This window comes from Nothobranchius furzeri, chromosome 12 (assembly GCF_043380555.1).
Source record: "Nothobranchius furzeri strain GRZ-AD chromosome 12, NfurGRZ-RIMD1, whole genome shotgun sequence".
In the NCBI taxonomy this organism is placed as follows: Eukaryota; Metazoa; Chordata; class Actinopteri; order Cyprinodontiformes; family Nothobranchiidae; genus Nothobranchius; species Nothobranchius furzeri.
This window is the reverse complement of record NC_091752.1, coordinates 8,847,109-8,870,760: the sequence shown is the minus strand read 5'-3', so window position 1 is coordinate 8,870,760 and position 23,652 is coordinate 8,847,109. Positions and strand designations below refer to the sequence as shown.

The 23,652-nt window shown below is 46.8% G+C and overlaps 2 protein-coding genes across 9 annotated transcripts in view; one reads left to right on the top strand and one right to left on the bottom strand.

Moving 5' to 3' along the window:
- gbf1 (golgi brefeldin A resistant guanine nucleotide exchange factor 1) overlaps positions 1 to 1,270 on the top strand; it is an 81,714-nt gene extending 80,444 nt beyond the window's left edge. For 6 of the 8 annotated variants that reach the window (XM_070542222.1, XM_070542221.1, XM_070542219.1 and 3 more), the window contains 3 exons: positions 63 to 240; positions 456 to 638; positions 711 to 1,270. In XM_070542222.1, coding sequence (XP_070398323.1) covers positions 63 to 240; positions 456 to 638; positions 711 to 961 — 612 coding nt within the window. In that variant the 3' untranslated portion in view covers positions 962 to 1,270. The remainder of the gene's footprint in view (positions 1 to 62; positions 241 to 455; positions 639 to 710) is intronic. The other 2 variants (XM_070542226.1, XM_070542225.1) reach the window with 1 other exon arrangement.
- Positions 1,271 to 2,623: 1,353 nt separating this feature from the next.
- Positions 2,624 to 19,582, bottom strand: macroh2a2 (macroH2A.2 histone). Its single transcript, XM_015944047.3, has 9 exons — positions 19,375 to 19,582; positions 13,210 to 13,388; positions 12,747 to 12,853; positions 5,144 to 5,341; positions 4,715 to 4,819; positions 4,542 to 4,641; positions 4,381 to 4,470; positions 3,543 to 3,717; positions 2,624 to 3,092 (listed from the first exon to the last, which is right to left on the bottom strand). Exons 2-9 carry the CDS (start codon positions 13,379 to 13,381, stop codon positions 2,927 to 2,929), a joined length of 1,113 nt encoding a protein of 370 aa, XP_015799533.3. The 5' UTR covers positions 13,382 to 13,388; positions 19,375 to 19,582; the 3' UTR covers positions 2,624 to 2,926.
- Positions 19,583 to 23,652: the final 4,070 nt, after the last annotated feature.

The following is a 23,652-nucleotide window of genomic DNA, read 5'->3' as shown; positions in this document are numbered from 1 at the left end:
ATTGCTGGACGTTACAAGCTCGTTACAATGACCTTCTGACCTGCTGCTTTCTGCTTTTGTAGCTGGAGGCCATCCCAGAGTCCCTGAAGAACATGCTGCTGGTGATGGACACGGCCGGGATCTTCCACAGCACAGACTCCAGGACGGGATACTCGGATCTGTGGGAGATTACCTGGGAGCGCATCGTCTGCTTCTTGCCCAACCTGAGGGAGGAACTTTTTAAACAGACCGTCATGCCAGGTAGGCAGCACCTCTCTGTTGCCATGGTTACAGAAAAGGCCTGATGGAAATATTTATGTTTTCAGCTCTGCAGTAATAGTACTTGTACTTTAATGATATTTTGATGATACTTTCATGGTTTGATCCAACGGCAGCACGAAGGTAACTTACCGTGTGTGTGTGTGTGTGTGTGTGCGTGCGTGCGTGCGCGGGCGGGCACCTTCTCTCATCTTTAGATCCAAATTACGGTTCTGCAGCAGATCCCGTTCAGCCGACACCAACAGGAGGGCACCCTCCCTCCCCTCCAGCGTCGCCGCCTCGGGCCCAGTCCCCCTCCCTGGTACCGGTGACCCCTGCAGAGGTTCAGTCCTCCATCAGACCTGATTCTCCCGTGGAGCCACAGCTGGCCGGTACCAACGGTAAAGTCCCATCAGGACGAGTTCTGCCGGCTCCTGCAGGTCTGTCCTCACCATGTCTGTTCTCTGTTTCAGGATCCGATCGCTCGTCTCCGGTACCGCCCTCCAGTCCTCCACTACCGGCTCCGATAGGGACGACCCCCCCCCAGGTTCGGGCTCTAAGTCAGCCCCCCCTCATCCTCCAGCCCTTAGCGTCCCCCCTGCAGGTGGGAGTCCCGCCCATGTCCCTCCCGATCATCCTGAACCCCGCCCTGATCGAGGCCACATCCCCAGTACCGCTGCTGCCCGGGCCCAAAACCACAAGTCCCTCTGACGAGGTCCAGTAGAAGTCTGCCAGCTCCCCAGCACCCCATGTGACTCTGTTCTAAAACATAGGTGGTCGATCTTCTAATCTCAGCTCAGTAAACAGGCAGGTACCAGGTGAGGTCCGGTCCAACTGACCCACTTGGTTCCTAAAGCCCAGACACTGTTTAAGATTCAGGATTTAGCTCGCAGACCCTTCTAAAGTTCCAAAAATGCATCTCTTCAGAACAAAAGCAAACCTGTTTGGTAGACACACACACACACAGACGCACGCACACACACACACACACACACACACACACACACACACACACACACACACACACACACACGTTCAACATTCCACACGAGTTGCAGGAAGTTCCTGCTTACAGGTTGTTTATGGATCAGCTGATCTGGGAGCAGGACGGATTAGTTTAGTTTCTCCTTCAGTGTCAGGTCTAAAATCAGATGAACATTTTAACTCCAACTGGATCTGAGCCATAGTGAGTTGTTTGGACTTCTGTAACCGGACCGGATACCGGATCCTCTTGGGGCGTTCATACGTCTCCCTGCAGCTCTTTCTGAACCCCTCTTGGGTTGAATCGTCAGACGTTCAGCTGCTGTCCGTCTGAGACGAGCTTCTCGAGGACAAACCCAAACCTCCACATCCACATGGTATTTAATCTGGGATTTAATCCACTCTCTAAATTTTCCAATCTCACAGGAAGTAGTCAGCTCGGTTTCCAGTTGCTTCCAGATGTTGTTGCATGCTGGTTGCTCCTCTGTGTGCAACGGCCTGAGCGTCAAACCTGATATTTAATGTTATTTATTGAAGTGGGAAGCGGAGGCGGATCAGTGGGAGTCGGGGAACACCACAGCCTTACGTTCTCCGACACCAATGCTGTGTCTCGGTGTGTTGTACGAGACTTCGTTTTATCAGGAGCTAAAATCGTGATGATTACAGGAAAATGTGTACAAATATATAAATATAAATTAAACGTAATGTGCTTTTTACAATAAATACGGTGTAAATGTTCATCCTGTTTGTGATGTTTTTTTTTCTGCTCGTCGCTGGAAATCAAGTCTCATGTGGCTCGAACGAATCCGCGTTCACCAACAGTCACATGGAGAGTTATTCACTAATCTGTCCCCGACCCCTCCCACAGTGGCCTGAGCAGAACCCCCAAGGAACTGGTTTCACTGATAAATAACATCTTCCATGTTTAACCATCCATCCATTGTCTGGACCCGCCTATCTCCAGCGGTCAATGGGCAATCGGGTGGGGTACACCCTGGACAGAGAGCCAGTCCATCGCAGGGCAACACAGAGACACACAGGACAAACAATCATGCACACACACACACCTAAGGACAATTTAGACCGACCAATTAACCAAACAGTCATGTTTTTGGACGGTGGGAGGAAGCCGGAGAACCCGGAGAGAACCCACGCATGCACAGGGAGAACATGCAAACTCCATGCAGAAAGATTCCAGGCCGGGAAGCGAACCCAGGACCTTCTTGCTGCAAGGCAACAGCTCTAACCACTGCACCACTGCGCAGCGTCCGTGTTTAACCCTTCCAGTTAACTCGCTAAAACTCGATTCGTTTTTTTGTTCTTGAGACTTATTTTTCCCAAACTCTCTGAAGTTGTGTCCAGGCGATCCGCACGGTTTCTACGGTAACGGAACATTTGAGCAGTCTGGTGTAAAACATCTGACTTTTATTTCAAAGCATGAGAAGAATCACATTTTTTAGAAACTATCAAACTACAGAGGCAATTAGGAACGACACAGAAACATGAGAACAGAAAACGGTGAAACGAGACGATAATAGCAAACCGGAAAGTTACAAAGGATCTAATCTGAAAAGCTCCTGACGAGACAGGCGGAACAGAACGAGAACGGGAACGGCGCTCCACTCTAGAACCCTCCTCTCAGCAGCGCCTCCTGCTGGCTCACCCCCCCACAGCCGAGGCTGCGTTTAGGAAAACCGCTCCACGCTCCTCACTTGCTGTCCAGCTTGGCCATTTCCTGCAGGTAGATCCCAATGCTCTCGCTGTCGAACAGCACAAAGTAAATGTTTTTCAGGGAGGAGCTGGTGGAGGACACAAAGTGGTTGGAGATGGCCTTGAGGATGAGCTGAGCTGCCGTTTGCTTCGGAAAGCCATTCCTGAGGGATAGAGGCAGGACTTTAGGGAGGAGACGACTACAGCAGGTTAAACGGATGAAACAGGCTGCGATGTTTCTAAGATGAGGAGTGCACATTCCATAAACTGAACACCGGACAATCCAGACTCTTCATGTGTCGTTCCAGATGCGGAATGACCTACCAAGCACTACCTGAACAGGTAGTTCGAATTGTCGATTTTCAAGAAACTCCTGAAGCTCTTCAGAGAGCATCTTCTAAACTAGGACACACTCCTTGTTAACTTCCCTCTGAGTCATCACTGCCACCTAGGACTGATTGGTTAGTGTTTGTTGTTAGCCTCAAGAGCAACCTGCTGCTTCATCACCTGGAAGTCTCTTTGGACAAAAGTGTCTGCTAAACACATAAACATGAATTCTGATGAAACATTCAGAAGCCGCCCGGGTGGGAGGTGTTCGTAGGGATGGAGCTCACCGTCCAGCTGGAAGTGACGGGAAAGCCACAGACTTCAGCTTCTTCTCCTCGGCGGCTGACAGGCAGTTCTTCACCGTCTTCTCCAGCTGGTCCTCACATTTGTCCGATCCCCACTGAGGGACGTTACAGTGGATGACGAAGCGGGCCGCCAACCCGCTGGCCTGGCTCACCGCCACTGCAGCACAGAGCACATGGGACCATGTCACACCAGGACCAAAGTCGAGGCTAAATGGTACTGAAGTGGATCCTTACTGGGTGGAACTGGACTGGAATCAACCAGACTGTTTACTCAGACTGGTGAACGTATCGGAAGAACTGAAGTATTAAAGCAGCAATCCCAAGTTTCCCACTTTCAGGAATCATGAACAGGAATTTTTTAGAAATCCGTAAATCCGGTCAGGTCATACCAAAGACTTTGAAAAAAAAAAAAGGGACCCAATGCCCTCCCTGCTTGACACTCAGCATTAGGGGTTGGATTGGGGGGTTAAACCACCAAATGGTCCCTGAGCACGGCCGTGTGTGCAGCTCACCACTCCCCCAGGGGATGGGTCAAATGTGGAGAACACATTTCGTACACACATCACTACACCCTACACATCAATGTGTGTGTGTATACATATATACATATATATATATATACACACACACACACGCACACACAATCATGATAAAATTAAAGTGGCAAAACAGAGAAACGACTAGTGTAGTTACTGATCCGCGCGGATCAGTTCAGGTACAAACAACATAAGCTGTGATATACTTTCCACCTCTAGATGATGTCCTCTGAGAATAAACTCTGGATTTCTGCATCAAGATACTATCAGGAGAAGGTACGTACCTGATGCCACCTCCAGAGGCCCCTGAGCTTTGCGCAGCTCCTTGACTGCCTCCAGGAACTCTCTGCCTCCAGCTTTCTCCAGAGCGTTTCCTGAAACCGTAACGGCGGCGTGAGAAAGACCTGGCGTCACCAATGCAGAAGAAGGTCACGTGTCTCCTTACCGACTCCATCTTTGAGGTCCATCTCTGCATTTGTTGGGTTAATTATTCCCTCCACCTTGATAGAACCGATCTTGCTCATTTCACTCTCTGTTAATGAGAGCTGTAGACACACACACACACACACACCATCATCTTCAGCTGCTGGCTGGATTATGGGCGTTCAATCAGCTTACCTTCTGACCCAGAAACAGGCTCTTTGCTGACAGGATGGTGAAGCCGTCTCCAGGTCCGTCTTCCACAGACGAACTCGGTAGAGACTCTTTGTCGCCATCTGTGGTCTTTAAGAGAAGAAAATGTTTCCTTTGAACCACATTTGGATCTTAAATGAGCCGGTTTTCATTTGAGCTCCCTGTGGGAGGACCACGGGTCAGAAGGAAGTTTTCTGAAGACTTTGACCAGAATATGTGATGATTTTTGGCTCTGTTAGATTAATTAGAAGATATTTCCACTTAATTAAACCCAAACTGATATAACATCAATAATGTTCAACCAGATCCTGCTTGCTTCAGTCACTTCAAAGGTCTGGCTGGTACGAAGCTCTGTAAATCGTGTGGAAGGACGTTCGACAGGAGCAGAACGTTCCATCACCTCGGCTGACTCACCTTCGGCTTGCGGCCTCGTCTCCCTTTAACCTTTTTAAAGGATTTGATGGTTTTCTTGCTCTTGGAGCGGTCTTCCTGCTTCTCCGGCACAGACGTCTGGGAGTCCACCTTCACCCGGGCCCCCCTCTTCTTGGAGAGGAGCTCTGGGTGGATTCGAGGCAGGACGCCTCCGTTGGAGATGGTCACCCCCCTGAGAAGCTGAATGAAAGATTTGGTCAGAAATGAGCTTTAACTGCAGCAAATGCATCACATCTGCCTTGGATGGCTTTGCTTTCAGCAGGAAGTTGCATATGAACTCTTAGACTTGGGTGGCGGGCGGGCCAAAACTTCTTATGATCACTGGGTGGATTTTAACGAGATTTTTACTGGAAGAACGTCTTCAGCTGCTTGACTTTTGGCACCAACTTCAGTCAACAATCTGATTCAACTTTTTCTGTAATTATTTTAATACATAAGTTCAAATTGTTAAGATCACTCAGATTCCGGCTCATTCACGGTGAAGAACCCAATAAACGAGTGTTGTACTCCTGGAAATCGGTCTTGAGACCACGTTTTTATGTTCTTGGAATCGAAGGCATTTTTACTGTCTGGTCTCAAACTGGGCGGACTTGTTTTTTTAACGAGATTGGTCGAGACTAGAGGTCGACCGATATTGGGTTCTCCATTGCGTATACCGATATGTAGGAGACATGGTCAGCCGATATGTACCTCTGATTTTCATGGCCGACATCCAGACACTTTCCACGTTGTTTTCATGCTAAAATGTCACTGATGAAATCAGCCAGTTTCTGGAGCTAAATCGTTTTTTGAACTGATTTCAGTCCGTTTATTGCTCGGACTGTATCGCAAGATCTCGAAAATCCTGCGCATGCCTGTTTGCGCACCTCAGGCCTCTGCACCGGAGCGGAGCCGTTGTAGAGCGGGTACAGTATAATTTGAGTTCGGAAGCAAGCGGCAGCAGAAGGCGGGGGTGGAGCGGAGATAGTGGAATTTTGGGGTAAGGGTCTATGTAGGGGGCGGGCATACTACGTGAACGGACCCATCTGATTGGCCGCATATCAGAAGGGCTACATTTGATTGGTCAAATAATACTTCTGCGTAAAAAACGTTGGTTACGTATTGTAACCCCAGATTATATGAGTCTAGTCGCAGCCCTTAAGCTAGCTGCTATTGGAAGGATGATCTCAGCATCAGCCAATCATGAAGAGCTTAAATGTACGCCCACCAATGGTGGGCACCCCTTGTGGGTATATAAGTGGAGCGACTCCACTGTTCGCCTCCTAACAGAACCAGTGGGGCCATTTGCTTAAGGGCTGCGACTAGACTCATAGAATCTGGGGTTACAATACGTAACCAACGTTCTATTTTGTCTAGTCTTAGCCCTTAAGCTAGCTGCTATTGGAATAATGCGCAGCAGGATGGGTTTACGCCACACTGGTTACCTCAACCAATGGACACACCCAACATGTCTCCTTTTAGTGAGGGTCGCTCAGCCTCAGCCCAGGGCTTAAAAGGCTGAGACAGCCAAAGAGAAGAGTGGGGCCCCCACTAAAAATATCATCCACAAGAGGATGAAATTCATTCAAGTAGGGCTGATGTGGTGCCATAATGCTTTCACTCAGCCTGCTGAGGTCCAAGCACTGAACGAGTGATGGATCCTGAAGACTCATCTCGTAAATAATAACGAGTAAAGGAACAGGGTGAAGCCCATGAAGCAGCCTGACAAATGTCTTCCATCGAAACACCACTGTGGAGCGCCATAGAATCCCTCTGGCTGAGTGAGCCCTGAGTGTCTCAGGCGGATCCCGCCCTGATGATGTGTAAGCGAGTGAAATGGCGTCACAAAGCCAGTGTGAAAGATGGTGGGTCGACAGCGCTTGCCCAAGGGAAGAATCTCTGTAGTGCACAAACAGGCTTTGTGAGCGGTGAATCCCTGAAGTGCGTGACACATATTGTGCGAGCGCACGCACCGGGCAGAGAAGGTGGGAAGCCACCTCCTCATCAGAATTATGGGGAGGAGGAAAAAGTCCAGCTAATGAAACTGACCTGGATTTGAAGGAAGTATTAATGTTTTTGGGCACAAAGACTGGGTTGGGGCATAAAACAGCGGACCCGCCATCTTCCCGGATCCTGAGGCATGCGGGAGTAGAGCCCTGCACGGGCCTAAAATCTGAGCCCGTGTCCGGCCCGGCCCGAGGGGGTGGAGCCCCAGCCCGACCCAGTCCGAAAAGGTTTTCAGGATTCTCTGGCCCGACCCGAGCCAGAGCCCGACTTTTTTTAACCAACTAAATGAAAACAAAGTGCATCAATCCTGACCAATGTGTTCAAAGACGTGCAGGATCCGATCAATTTGTTTTTCCCTCATTTACCGTCACAGAGATAACGGCGCAGGCTCTGGTGGTAATCAAGTTAAATGTTATCTCTTTCTAACAATTTTCACAGGAAAACAGAACAGTTAAAAGCAGGGCTTGTGTTGTGTTGACCGGATAGTTCCCGTATTTGACCGTTTATTTTGACGGAGAAAGAATAGAAAGAATTACCCCGACGCATGCAGACGAACTGACATTTTATTCGTTATGCACATTGCAGATGTAGCTAAAAGATTCCCATCTGAACATCTGAGCTGGACACTGCTCAGCGCAGCTCGCTGTCAGCGCATATGTGCACAGCGAGCTGAAGATGTGGAGAGGGGCTTGGAGCTCGTCGCAGAACCAGAACCATGCAGGAAGGTTCCTCCCACTGAAGCGAGTGTTTTCCAAACCCTGTCTCTCAGAGAGACTTGTCACTTATAAAATGTTCCCTGATTATGAAACTTTGGCTGAATAGCGCTTGTTCCTGTCTCCAATGTGGCGACACATCCAGGAGCCGTCTGAGGAGAATCCCAGAATCTCACATCTTTAGCTCAGAACACGCATATGATTACACACAAGCGTGACCCGTCAACCCGGTCTCACAGTAAGACCGGGTTGGAACTGTTCAGGTTTACGCAGACAATCTTTACATAGAATTGACTTACAGATATAAAATTAGTTCAGTAAAATATAAAGCATTTTATTTAAATATCCATTAATTATTTTACAAGCACAGAGAGCCGCATCAGATGGATGGAAGAGCCGCGGGTTGCCGACCCCTGGTATAGCCTATAAAATGATGTGTTTTCTCCAGGAATAGAGAGGACACAAACTCAATACATCTCTTTTATTGTGAGGTAATAATTTCTCCGAGTTCTGCCGTTGCGGGCGGGAGTAGACATGCACACTGCAGGTGCGGGCGGGAGTGTAACACACACGTTGCAGTTGCGGGCGGTAATTGTCAGAAATTCAGCGGGAGCGGGATGAAGAAAACGCACAGGGCTCTACTGCTGCGTTTCAGTCAGGGGTCGGCAACCCGCGGCTCTAGAGCCGCATGCGGCTCTTCCATCCATCTGATGCGGCTCTCTGTGCTTGTAAAATAATGAATGGATATTTAAATAAAAAGCTTTATATTTTACTGCATTAATTTTACATCTGTATGTCAATTCTAAATGTAAAGATTGTCTGCGTAAACCTGAACAAGTCCAACCCGGTCTTACTGTGAGATCGGGTTGATGTGTCACGCTTGTGCGTAATCATATCGCCGCTTTCTGAGCTGACGAGGATGTGAGATTCTGGGATTCTCCTCAGACGGCTCCTGGATGCATCGCCACATTGGAGACAGGAACAAGCGCTATTCAGCCAAAGTTTCATAATCAGGGAACATTTTCTAAGTGACAAGTCTGTCTGAAAGACAGGGTTTGGAAAACGCTCGCTTCAGTCGGAGGTATCTTCCTGCATGCGCTCTGGTTCTACGACGCGCTCCAAGCCCCTCTCCACATCTTCAGCTCGCTGTGGACCTTATGTTGTACACGCTGACAGTGAGCTGCGCTGAGCAGTGTCCAGCTCAGATGGGAATCTTTTCTTGAGTGATTTAGTGTTTCAATTTTTTTTATGAATTCGATTAAAAACAAAGGCACCCGGCCCGGCTCGTGTCCGAGGTAATTACACACTGGCCGGAAGCCCGGCCCGAGGGCCTAGGGCTTCAGTGCAGGGCTCAATGCGGGAGCCACTGAAAGGGCAGTTAGGTCGCTCACTCTCTTGACTGATGCCAGCGCCAGCAGCAAGGCAGTTTTGAGTGACAGGAACTTGAGTGAGACCTGGTCCAAGGGTTCAAATGGGGTTTCAGATAAGCCGCGCAGAACCACCGTTAGGTCCCACTGGGGAAATAGCGGGCAGGACACAGGTCTGTTCCTTCTGACACCTTTTAGAAAAAGTTTTGTGAGGGGATGATTGAAAACAGATCTATCTCCAAAACCCTGGTGACAGGATGAGATAGCTGCAGCATATGTTTTAATAGTGCTGAATGCGAGGCCCCTGTCCATCAGTATCTGCAGAAACAATAGGACATCCGCCAGCTGGCAGGAGAGCGCTTGAACATTCCGCTCTGTGCACCATTTCTGGAAAGCTGCCCATTTAGCAGCGTAAGACGCAATGGTAGAAGGCGCCCGCACACTCTGAATAGTGGTGACCACATCATGCGGCAGCCCAGAAGCCTCTAAGCGTGACCGCTCAGCGGCCAGACCCACAGCCGTTGGCCTATTTCTGGAGGATGTTTGATTATCCCATCCGCCTGGAGAAGGGCGTCCGCCCTCCACGGGGAGCCGGACACTAGCGCTTGCAGATCTGGAAACCATGATGCGGACAGGCGTCTGGGAGCTACCAGAATTACCGAGAGCTGTTCCGACGAAACTCGGTCCAGGAGACGGGGGATCAGTGGGACTGGCAGAAACACATAGAGGAGCATCTGAGGCCAGGGCTGGTGTGAGAAGGTGTCTGCTCCGAGTGGGGGGTTGTCCCGGAGACTCAGGGAAAACAACAGGTGACACTCAGCGTTTTCGCAAGCCGCGAACAGATCCACAGAGGGTTCCCCGAATTTGATCCATATCTGTGATATCAGTGCGGGATGCAGACGCCAGTCGGAGTCGCGGGGTCCCCCTCTCGACAGGATGTCTGCTGCCACATTCAGGACCCCCGGAATGTAAGTGGCTTTGATGGACAGCAGGTAGACATGTGCCCAACACAGTAAATCTGTGGCTACGAGCAATAGTGGGAGGGATCGAACTCCCCCTTGGCGATTTATGTAGGCTGCCGCCACCTGGTTGTCTGTGTGAACTTCGACATGACGGCCATCGAGAAGGGCAGCGAAGTGTCTGATCACATTCCTCACTGTCATAAGCTCCAACACATTTATGTGCTCGTGCGTGTGGGAGGGCCAGCGATCTGCCACTGTATGGGACAAGCACGTGCCCCCCAACCCAACAGTGACGCATCCGTAAACACAGATACGTGTGACGTAGGACGTCCGATGGGGACCCCGTGTGAGAGGATGCAGGGATTCCCCCAGTGAGCGAGGTCCCCACCCACTGAAGGGGGAACCCTCAACATACGTCTCTTCTGATGTATCGGGTGTACCCGGAGGCAGATGAACCAACGCTGTAGGCGTCTCGTGTGCAGTAAACCTAACGGCACCACAGCGTGAGCTGCAGCCATCATGCCCAGAAATTATAAGGTGAGTAGAATGCTTCTTGGATAATTGCTCTTTAAAGAAAGCTCTTAAGCTTGGCTTGAAGAGATAACGGAGGTGAACAGTGGAGTCGCTCCACTTATGGGCCATTCCCATCTGTACCGGGTCGGCCCGGGCCTGGTAGCATAGGTTGTTTACATATCTGGGTGGCCTGGAATTTTTCAGGGCCAACCAAGGCTCATTCTCAGCCCTCTTCTCGAGGGGGTCTGCTTCAGGCCGACCAGGGCCAACACACCCACTGCTGACAGCAAATTCACACCTTCCATTAGAGCAAGCCTCTGATTGGTGGGTAGAATCAGCCCACATGGGCTTAAGGCAAGGATGTGTGGAATCAACCAGGCCAGGTTGGGGCCGACTGGGGCTACCCGGCCCGGGCCGACCCGGTACAGATGGGAATGGCCCATTATATACCCACAGGGGTGCCCACCATTGGTGGGCGTACATTTAAGCTCTTCATGATTGGCTGATGCTGAGATCATCCTTCCAATAGCAGCTAGCTTAAGGGCTAAGACTAGACGAAATAGAACAGAGCTGGTTTACAAAAAGTTGATGTATGACACGGATGGAAATGTTTGAACCAAACATTTATCGCCATTTTAGACATGCTTTGCGATGGGCCTATCGCATGTCCTGTTATCGCGATGATGATAATTTTTCGATATATTGTGCAGCCCTAATAAATAAGAATCCCGATTCAGACTTGAATCGATTTTTTCAGCACCTCTATTCCATAATCTTGTTCTTTCGGTCACTACCCAAAGCTCGTGACCATAGGTGAGGGTAGGAACGTAGATTGACCGGTAAATAGAGAGCTGAGCCGGAAGGCGAATGTCTTCACCATGACAGACCGGTACAACGCCTGCATCACTGCAGATGCAGCACCAATACGCCTGTCGACCTTATGCTCCAGCTTTCTCTCACAATGAAGCCAACAGGACCACATCATCTGTAAAAAGCAGAGACCTGATCCTCAGGCCACCAAAACGGATGCCCTCAAGACCTTGGCTGTGCCTAAATCCTGTCCGAATCTGTGACAAAGGGCAGCCTTGGCAGAGTCCAACTCTCACTGGGAATGAGCCTGACTTACTACCGGCAATGCGGACCAAGCTCTGACACCGGTCATACAGGGTCCTAACAGCCTGTATCAAAGGGCCTGGTACTACCCCATACTCTCTGAGTACCGCCCACAGGACCCCCCAACGGAAATGTGGTTGAATGCCTTCTTCAAATCTTCAAAACACATGTAGACTGGTTGGGCAAACTCCCACACACCCTCCAGGATCCCCCTAAGGGTATAGAGCTGGTCCAGTGTTCCACAGCCAGGACAAAAACCACATTGTTCCTCCTGAATCCTAGGTTCAACAATCCGATGGACCCTCCTCTCCAGAACCCCTGAATAGACCGTACCAGAGAGGCTCAGGAGTGTGATCCCTCTGTAGTTGGAGCACACCCTGCGGTCCCCCTTTTTAAATAAGGGGACCACCACCCCGGTCTGCCAGTCCAGTGAGACTGCCCCTGATGTCTACGCGATATTGCAGATCCGCGTCAGCCAACACAGGCCCACAACATCCAGAGCCTTAAGGAACTCCGGGTGGATCTCATCCACCCCTGGAGCCTTGCCACAAAGGAGCTTTTTAACCACCTCAGTGACCTCAGCACCAGAGATTGGAGAGTCCAACCCAAAGTCCCCAGGCTCTGCGTCCTCACTGGAAGACATACCGGTGGGATTGAAGAGGTCTTTGAAGTATTCCGCTCACCGATCCACAACGTCTCGAGTAGAGGTCAGCAGCCCACCGTCCCCACTATAAACAGAGTTGGTAGCTCACCGCTTTCCCCTCCTGAGGCGCCGGATGGTGTCAGTTTGTTTTAAAAGCATCGAGGACAATAACGATAAACTTGAGTGTCGCTTTAAGAGTGCTGGGGACAGTTTCATCCATGTGACTGTTCTGTTACCGGGCTCTGCTCGTGCACGGTGAGGTGAGGTGAGGTGAAGATGCTGCGTTACCTGGTTGAGTTCTTCGTCGTTGGCCACAGCCAGCTTGATGTGTCTGGGAGTTATTCGACCTTTCTTGTTGTCTCGTGCTGCATTTCCTGCTAGCTCCAAAATCTCAGCTTAAAGGAAACAAAGCCGAGTGTAAAACAGTCTTAGAGCTCCGTGTTACACACACACACACACACACACACACACACACACACACACACACACACACACACACACACACACACACACACACACACACACACACGCGTCTTCCACTCTCACTACCAGCTCCAAGCAAATCAACAACTTATTTCAAGAATAAAACTATAAAAATATAACACGAGTGAAACTAAAAGCTACTATTAGCTGCCATAATTTCTAACTTGGTTCATTTTAGTATTTTTGCATGTGAACACACACCCGTTACTGAGTTCCCGGCTGCCAAAGCTGACATCCATAGAACTGTCTCTGTGTGCCGCTCTCCTACCTGCCAGGTACTCGATGACAGCTGCCATGTAGACAGGTGCGCCCATGCCAATGCGGTATTTGTGCGTCCCGGTGCGCAGGTACCTCATCATCCTCCCCACGGGGAAGATGACACCCGCCCTTGATGATCGGGACAACTTGGTGACCTTCTTCTTCCCACTTCTGGCAGACATTTTGGTGCTGAAGGTTATCAGAGATGAGCGTCATGTTTTACAGCAAGTTTATCATCAATAAATGGTCCTGCATGTTCCATAAAACCTGCATGAGAACATGTTCATGCAGCTGCTGATGGATAATTGGGTCCTCTAGTCGGTGTTTTTTTATTTGAGCAGTTACATTCTCATAATCTTACAAAGTTTAAAACAGAGCTCAAAGGGAATAGGCTGAAGCAGAGATGCTTATGTTCACCCACCCCTCAACCCGTATCCAATATTACTACAGTTTATAAATTTGTAGGCGTATTGGTAGCACTTAATATACCTTCATTTATTCATTACTTGTTTTAATGATTATTTAGATATTTACCTCACTATACCAAAGTTTATTTGTCCTTTGTACTGAAACAAACACAATGAAACCATGAAGTGTACTAATCACATTTTCTGTACATTAACATGACAACAATGATCTTTGCTAAGTGGTGTACTGTACACTAGCCACACCCTTTAAGTGGTCATCCAAACCATTCTACAGTTTCTCACCTCTTCCACACACACCGGTTCTTGAGGATGGTGTGAGAACACTGAACCTTGAAATTAAGTGATCTCCTCAGATCATACCCACTGACTCTGTTACTAAAGAGCCTCTGAATAATTCTCTTCCTTGCTCTATATAAGATTAGTAGTGATTTTTAAAAGTTTAATAGAGTGTATTAGTGTGGTCCCTGAGCCCAACATTACGTACAATCCTGACAATGTTTCCTAATGACTCCTACAGGCATTTCCACAGACCTTCACTCAATAATGGGCTCGATACACGGGAGGCAACAAACGACAGAGATCACCGAAATTCGTCGCTGTCGCTTTTATTACCTGACACACGGGTGGCGACCAGTGGCAGCGGCCAGCGGCAAAGCCGTCGACGCGTTCTGTTCCATGGCGAAATCGAATCTTCCATTGTTTTGATTGGCTGTGTCAGGTTGGAGGGAATTAAAGTTATTTAAGCGGTTCAGAGTTTAAAAAAAGCGGTAGATATGATGTTTCACAAGGTGCTGTTAGAGTTATGTGAAATCTTACTTCTGATTTTACTATATTAAAAAAAAACCTGGAGAATGGGCTGTTTGGTAGAAATATTGTACAGCTCTGGGAAATCCGTCACAGCAAGTATCAACTTCTCCATGTTCGCTCGGAGATGTACGGAGCATCCTGTCCGCTCATTGGCCAGTGAATGAAACCTCCGTTGATTGATCCTCGTCCGAGCGACAGTGATGAAAAGTTGAAAATATTTCAACTTTCTGGGATTGCGTTGCTGGGTCGCCTGTGCACGACACAGGTTCAGGTCTGGCCATAGCACAGAGTCTGCTCTACTGAGGGTCCTAAATGACATCTATCTATCACTAGATCAGGGAACACCTGTGCTGCTTCTGTTGTTAGACCTGACGGCAGCCTTCGACACAGTTGACCACGCGATTCTACTCGATCGCTTGGAACGATGGGTTGGGATCAAAGGGTCAGCTCTGGACTGGTTTAGATCGTATCTCCAAAACAGGACATTCTGTGTTAAACTGGGTGATGTTTTTTCTTCTTGGGAGGGGCTCCGGTGGGGGGTCCCGCAGGGGTCGATCCTTGGTCCACTTTTGTTTGCCATTTATCTGCTACCTCTGGGGTCAATCTTTCGTAAACATGGCCTATCATTCCATCTATATGCTGACGATTGCCAGATTTACTCTCCATTGTGTCAGGAGAAAGGTCACTCTATCCAGTCCTTTGTGTCCTGTGTTAATGAGGTGAAGTCTTGGCTAATGTCCAACTATCTACATCTGAATGAGGGAAAGACAGAGCTCATTGTTTTTCACCCCAACAGCAGGAATGTGGATCGTTATGCTGATCTTGGCCCTCTTTCTCCATACTCAAAACCAGTTGTTACCAGTTTGGGGGTGAAACTTGATGTAGGACTTAAATTTGATGCACACATCAATTCTGTGATCCGGTCCAGTTTCTTTCACCTGAGACGCCTTGCTAAAATCAAGCATATGCTGTCGAGAGCCCACCTGGAGCGGCTTGACTACTGCAACTCTCTATATGCAGGGTTGTGTCAGTCAACACTGCGTCGCCTACAGGTTGTGCAGAACAGCGCTGCCAGGTTCCTGACTGGGACCAGGAAATGGGACCACATCAGTCCAGTTCTGGCCTCCATGCACTGGCTTCCGATTTCCTATCGCTCACAATTCAAAATACTCGTCTTTGTTTATCATTTCTTCCAGGGTGGTGCTCCCCCCTATCTGGCCACACTCCTGAACAGACATTCCCCATCACACGCTCTGCGCTCCTCTGACCAAGGCCTGCTCGCTGTCCCTCGGTCTAGGTGTCGTACCCGTGGGGACCGGGCTTTCTCAGTCCTAGCACCTTTACTCTGGAACCAGTTGCCACCCTCAGTTAGGCTGTCCCCTTCTCTGCCAGTCTTTAAGAATCACCTAAAAACACACCTCCTCCGCTTGGCGTTTCCAGAACATGCTTGATTATGGCCCTCTATTATGTTGAATCCATTCCACAGTTTTCATTGGTACTCTCAATCCATCCACTCAATCCAATTGTGTTTCACACATTTGTATTTTACCGGAATGTTTCATCTATCTTGTAATTTCCATTTTGTATTTTGTAATTTGTATTTTGTAATTTGAATTTCTTTTATTGTTGATTTATTCAGTATAATTACTTACAGCTGTACCATGTTCAGCGCTTTGGGCTTCCTGACAGGGTTGCGGAAGGCGCTTTATAAATAAAGCTTTGATTGATTGATTGATTGATTGACACGTGCACGAGCGCAAAATTTCACACGCACATTTTTCGCGGTTTGCTCAGTAGGAGGGAGACCCGCGATTATCGCTTTGCCGCGCATGTCTCATTGAAAATGAATGGAGGAGAGGCGATGTCGTCTCCCGTGTGTCGAGCCCATTATGGGCAACCCAGTGACGTGATCCCAGAAATTTGAAATATTTTCAACTTTTCATCGCTGTCGCTCGGACGAGGACCAATCAACGGAGGTTTAATTCACTGACCAATAGAGGTGCTGAAAAAAATCTATTCAAGTCTGAATTGGGGTTCTTATTTATAAAGATTCAGAATCGATTCACAAAGGTTCAGAATCGATTCCAAGAACTCAAATATTTGGCATGTTACAGGTTTGAGATGCACTTTTTTGATCTTTGTTAGGAGAGTCAGTACTCCGTTTACTTTTGTGGTCCCATAAATTGAGATGATTCATTTTTGAATCTGCTGATAAGTGGGGACTAGAATGTAATTTTTTCCATACTCATTAATTTGAGATATTCTCATATTTATTTTCTAAGTAGATAAGCGAGTACTCAGAATTACTCATGTATTTATTTGAAGTTGTTGATAAATGAGAGAAAACATTTTCCTTTGTAAGAAACCTGAGGCACTTTTTTAAACAGGTTGAGGACTCAAATGTTAAACTTGTTTCCACACATACTTGAAACGTATTTGACCGTATTACTTTCAACGCTACTGTTAGGTAACTAAAGATTTGTTATATTTTACAAGGTAAGCAAAAATAAATGTTGTCTTTTGGTCAAAAGATTGCTTCTGTTTATAGTTTTAGAATCACTTTATTTTACCTTGTAAATTAGCCTTTTTTTAACATGACCAGTTTAAAGTAAAATAAAAAATTTCCCATAGCTTTAACTAACTTCCACAACAAAGTAGTTAATCCTGGAACTGACACTCTTTAATATTGATTGTGAATCGATTCTGAATCAAATGGGCACCCCGAGAATCGGAATCGAATCAAATCGTGAGTTGCAGATTCACATCCCTACTAACCAATGAGCAGACAGGATGCTCCGTACATCTCCGAGCAAACATGGAGGGGAAGTTGATACTTGCTGTGACGGATTTCCCAGAACTGTACAATATTATACCAAAGAACCCATTCTCCGGGTTTTTTAATATAGTAAAATCAGAAGTAAGATTTGCCTCCCGTGTATCGAGCCCAATACCAACATAAGGAAGGATGAGTGAATAGTACAAGAAGAGTAGTCCTTTGTGGTCCAAAAGGTATCTACATCGTCTCATAATAGCAATATTCTCTGCCTGTTTCTCTTGTACACTGACTAATTGGGGTTTTCAGCTAATGTTGTGACTGAGGATCACTCCTAAAATGGATTCTCTTTTACCCTTTCTATCTCATTGTCAATTTAGATTTTTTATCTTCTGATTGCCAAACAGCATCATTTTAGTTGTATTTACAGATAATTAGTTTTTGTTAAACCAGTCCTTAAGTTTCTCTAGTTCTGTGGTCACCTCTGTCACAAGCAGCTGTAAGTCATTTCCTGAGCATCATATTGTGGTATTAACACCTGATTCTGGAATTATCTTTTCCAGTTCCTTTGCTCCTGGGTCTGCCGGAGCTGTCACTGTTCCTGCTCTAGTTAAATCTACCAATCAAGTCGTTTTATGCTGTTTTGGATTTACTTCAACCAGTCATCTCACCCAGTGGGAACAATGGTTTCATTACACATTTATTAAATAACAGGTGCGTATTCTTGACACTTTCCCCCCATGAAATATAAACACCAGAGAACGGCAAAACTAAAAAAGTGGTCTTTAATCATGATTCTGTTATTGATGCAAGCTAATCATCTTTAGAAAATGTAAAACTGTGACAAAATCTCTGGTCGAGAGACGACTGACCCTCTGGTTTGACACGTACACAACCATTAAAATAAGCACAATTATTAGTGGTAGTTTCTCTCATTTGGTTCCTCGCAACAATAAATATCGAGTTAATTTGTATCAGTTTTTCACATTTTTATTTAAAAAAATCACAAAGTTACAAGAAAACGTGAAATCAGTTTAAATCCATATAATCACATCTAAACGTGGTGATTTTGAATATTTCTACACCAGGTGTGTTCAGCCATGACCCTCCTGGGCCACCGTCCAGCATGTTTTTGAAGTTTTCCTGTTCTAACACACCTGATGGTTGACTCACCTGTGCTGCAGCAGGTCATCAGAAGCCTGTATAATCATCCACTGATTGTAGCTGAAGCTCCTAAAACAGACAGGACGGTGGCCTGGGAGGGTCAGGACTGGGCAATCAGATGGCTTCGCCATGCTTTTATTTTGGTAGGCCGCTTCGGGGCGGTCAGAAATTCCCATGTTAGCTAAAGCATTTATTTAAAAACCATCATGTTTGTATTTAAATTCAACAGTTGGGTCAAAACTATAAACCTGGTTCTGAATATTTTGGTTTATTTTTATCAAAATATCTGTTTTGACTATTTTGGACTCGACACGTAAAAACATGGTCGCTATTGTTTTATTTACGGTATTTTGTTTTTGTTTTTTGTACACGCAGAAGCGCCGCCGCCGGTGAATAGTCGGCATTCCGTGTGATTTCCCTCCCAGCCGTGACCGTTCGGTCTCCGGTTTAACGGGGACATGTAGCGGCCTGCAGCGGCGGCGGCGCCTCCGGAGCTCATTTACATATGTGAAGGAACATGTATGACCCACGAGCCGTCGGCCGACTTCAAAGGGCCACAGATGTATAATGAGCGCGTGCGGTGTTGATACGCACGAGCGCAGCGGAAAAGCTGTGAACGTGACCATAGCTTTGAAGGCTAACGTCACCGTTCCGAACTGAGCAGAAAACCGAAAGCGTCTTTTCGACGTAGCTACGCAGACGTTAAGATTCGGTTATGAAATAAATAAAAAGACGGACTCGGCGCCGCGAGCTCGTTCCTCACAAGTGTTTGTTTATTTATGCAACATGCTAACGGAGCACGGCTCCGGTCGCTACATTAGCCCGTTACAGGAGAAAACGCGAGACGGGGGCGCGTGTTCTGCTTGTTCCGACATTAAAAACCGACTCTTTCTCTAACCGAACCCCCTCCCGCCCGCTCCGGTTAATCTCAGGGAGGAACGCGTCCCGGTGGATCCGGATGTGGACCCAAACAGGAACAAATAGAACCAAATTAAGTTTTTACCTGTGTTTTCCTTTAACGTGAAACGGGCCGAGCCCGAGATGCTGCTGCTGCTTGGCTACAGTAGCGGACGGTGCTTTGACCAGGCTCGGCGGAGGTTTGCTGCCCTTCCAGGTTAGAGAGAAAAGCCCCGGTAGTGTGGATGGAGGCTGGCTATATGCTACTGATGCTGCAAAGGGAAAAAATTCAGGACACGGAAAATCCACACTAACACCCCCCCCCCCCCCCCCCAACATGCCTTCAGACATGCACACACACAGAGACTACACACACATATACAAACCCTAGTTACAAACTCCATCTGGTGTGACACGTACATGTAAATTAAACATGTCTAAGTTGTCTATTATTTGTTTGTTTAGTCTCAGTTTAGTTCTATGGGCCACTCAGGTTCTGGGTCTGAACAGTCTTAAAGGTGCAATATGTCAGAATTCTACAATCACAAAGCAGTCTAATGTAGGGGTTGTTTTGAGCAGGATCTTGATGGAACAAGATACGGGAACTGTCTTATTTTGAAAAGACCGTTCCGGCAACTGTCTGCTAGGTTCGGGCAACTCACGCGACCAACTTGTGCTATACGCAGTGTTCGAATTACGGGTGAGCTAAAGGGAGCCCGCCTCACCCGAAAGGATGACGGGCTCCCCTGGAAGTCCTCAACTTACACATCCAGGGGGAGCTCAAAAACTATCCTGGTTCTACTTATATTACATTATTTATGTGGACTCTCCGGGGATTATTTTGAGCTGAGAGGCACAGAGCTCTGATTGTTGATGCGCTCCAGACAGCTGCGTCCTGAGAACGGCCACAGTAACATTCTCAGTGTCGCCACCTCAAAAAAATAAATTTAACACTCGACCGTTTATGTCGGCTCATATCCTTTCATGCGTTATGTCTTTTATTTGTGTCTGATGCCTTTCGCTGCTGCGGAGCACATCATCTGTTTCATCCTCCGGTGACTTCACCTCACCGGTGCGGCTGGCGCGCAGCACGCAGTCCGCTATTTTTGCAGTCGGAAGATCTTTTTGAACTGCAGTTCAAAGGTAACTCATGAGGTGTAAATATATGAATCCAGGTAGCAGTTTTTCTTTTGGATTGAGAGGAGAGGCATGATGACAGAGACAGGACAGAAAAATTGTCAAATAAAAAAGTGCTTGAAAAGGAAAATGTAGGTAGATTCATCCCACTACAGGTTTTTAACTTTCTAAGGCAATAATTTATAAGCATGTAATATTTATGTATTTGATACCATTCGGATCTCTTTCAAACCTCAGTCCCCCACAGGACCGAAGGAGTTTTGCCTCCGAGGCTGCACCAGTAGGTGCTTTTATAAGACACCATGCCAGTAAATTGGCGTAATATTACCGCAGTGGTATGTCTATAAACGTGGCATGCCGTCGTGGCGTTGCGTGAATATTGCGGCATTCGTTCCGCCTCGCTTGGTAGTAATATTGCGGTAATGGTCTGTCGTATGCGCCCTGTCGCAACAGAGGCAGATGTCATGATCACGTGGGGAGTTATTACTGAGCTCCGGCTGGCAAATTTATTGAAAATGAAAGTAAACACAGGCAATAAAGTTTGCTTTTTGAACAAAGTCAGCTGAGATGGCAAACTGGAGCGCCGTAGCGCTCCATGAGCCCCTCTGTTAGAGCTGAAGTTCTGATCACCAGAGACTGCACAGGGACTGATGGGGACAGACACCTTTAGGAGCAGCTTGTTAAAAAAAACTTAACGATCACGGCTTCAATCGCAATAAAAAAAACAAGTTATGTCCAAGATAAATGGAGGTCTGCCGCAGCACAGAGACTGCCCCCATACCCAGGGGTGTCGGACTGGGGGGGGGGGGGGGGGGGGGGGGGGTTGGAGGGTACCGTTTACCCAGGGCCCACTGCAGGGAGGGGCCCTGAGACAGCTTTGAATAAAAATGTTTTATTGTTGTTGCTTTTTTCCCCCAACTTACTTAATGTCTTAATAAACTTCCCTTTACCTGGATAAAGAGGTTAAGAAACAGAAATTCGCCTTAAAAATAATAACTGAATAATCTCTGAGGCATCTATCACCCCTTAAAAATGTGCAAAGTGGTTTAGTCCACACCAGCGGCCAGGGCTGCACAGCCGCGTGTACAGCTAATGAGACATCGCAGATGCCGACAGCCAGAGCTGGAGGCAGAAGAGTCAGTCATGTCTTTTCCCAAGAAAGGGAAATCTGGCTTCCAGAAAACAAAAGAAAAGAAAAGAAGGAGAAAAAGTTAATTGAACAGAAGCAAGTATTAACTAGGGTTTTCAAGAAGGAAGGTGAGCAGCAGCAGAACACAGTTTTAGCTGATATTAGCTAGCTCTCAGAAGCTGCATTCATGTTAGGTGTTCAGTGTTAAACGCCTTTAGTTTCACCATCAAGATCAAATATAAATTAATTAGTGTTATCAGTGATAACACCAATTAATTTATATATATATTAATCTGAATTATTATCGCGAGCAGCCACCGCCAATTAATTAGCGGACATCGCAGTAAAAACGGGTTCACTCTGTGTGGATATTTCAGCTCCTTCCCAGTCATGGACCAGGACAAACTTGGTATCGATGGATTCGTGATCATCTCAGGAATGTGAAGCTGCCACTGTTTTTCGTATAGCATGATGACACTGGTGTTAGAGGATTGTTATTGACTTGGTTAGATATTTTAAGCCTATTTTAAATTTCTTTATATTTGATCTTGAAAATGGACAATCTTATAATTTGGCTGATAATGGAGGGATTATAAAATTTACAGTACATTACATTCACAGAGAGAACCTGGTTTATTTCATGTCATATGTATTTAATATATCAATATACCGGTATATCAGCAAAGCTTAACATCATGAACCATGACAGACATGACTGAAGAGCAGATGAAGATATCATGCCAGGCACTGATGAGAAAATATTACAAGGATCTCACAGCTGAATTTGAGAATGAGATGCTACACCTGAGAACAATATATGGTGCCACATTTCCACACATTCGGTCTCCTCTTGAGCTGCTTAATGCCATCTATACAGGATGCAATTACAGAACATTTTTGGAGAAGTTTGTATTGGACTGAGGATATTTTGCACACTACCTGTGACTGTTGCTGGGGGTGAACGGGCTTTTAGCGAACTGAAACTGGTGAAAAATGATTTGAGATCAACAATGTCCCAGGATAGACTGAACAGCCTAGCTCTTCTTTCTATTGAAAGCCAATTAGCCAAAGGATTGGACTTTAAAGATCTCATAAGTGATTTTGCTAACATGAAGACCCATCAGTGGGCATTTACTGGAAAATAAATTCCAGGATTTTTGTTTGAACACATTGTTGGCAAATAAAAATAATTATATGTGAAGTCTGGGCATTTCACTTTTATTATGCTGGCATTTGTATTTGCTCAATATAGAGGTTAAACTAAGATCATATTTATTATCTTGTCTTATAGCATGACAAAAAATGTTTAAGAGAGATATTAAGTAATTGAGCATGGGGGCCCACCTAGAAGACTTGTACCTAGGGCCCAGAATTTGGTGCTACGCCCCTGCCCATACCCCCTTTATGCCGCCATCACCTAATCTTTTATAAAATTGCCACGATTGCACCACATTACTGCCACGGTCTGATCTTATAAACAACCTTTATCCTCCCCAGGGAGCCGCAGCAAATCCCATTTTGCACACACTATGGTGCTGTAAAAACAGCTAGTGAGTTAGCGCAGGGGAGAGGGCTGCACCAGGGTAACAGTAAGATGAAAAAACTACCATTGTCAAAAGAAATGTGTGTTAACTTAGAAAATGTGGGTGCAATTTTTTATTACTTGTCCCCCCCCCCCCCCCCCCCTTCCACCACCACATTTGTGTTCCGGCATCTGCTCTGCCTTTGGTGAACTTTGGTTTGACATCAACATTTGCATTCCGGACTTTTGAGCAGTTTTGATGGTTTATCCCATGAGGTCCACATGGCAGGGATGAGGTAATACACACTCCTCAATCCTGCTCAATGGTAAACTTTCCTCGCTGGGTCACCCATGAATACAATGGGAGGGTTAAACGAGTCAACTCCTAATTAAATCACCATATTGCTCGAAGTACAGGGCAAGGAGGAGGAGTAGCAACCATTTTTTCATTCAGACCTATTAATCAATCCCTTACCAATTAATAGTTACAGTTCTTTTGAACATCTTATTCTTAGTTTTTCTAATCCAGATTGCAAAACTGTAAAACCACTCTTGTCTGTAGTTTTATATCGTCCACCAGGCCCTTACTCTGAGTT

Bases quoted from the DNA above. Each gene is read 5' to 3' on its own strand.
- macroh2a2 (XM_015944047.3), bottom strand. From the start codon at position 13,381: ATGTCTGCCAGAAGTGGGAAGAAGAAGGTCACCAAGTTGTCCCGATCA. The intron at 4,471-4,541 runs GTAAGGAGACAC...TTACGGTTTCAG, and splicing joins GGACCTCAAAGATGGAGTCG to GAAACGCTCTGGAGAAAGCT. The intron at 3,718-4,380 runs GTACGTACCTTC...TCTGTGCTGCAG, and splicing joins GCCTCTGGAGGTGGCATCAG to TGGCGGTGAGCCAGGCCAGC.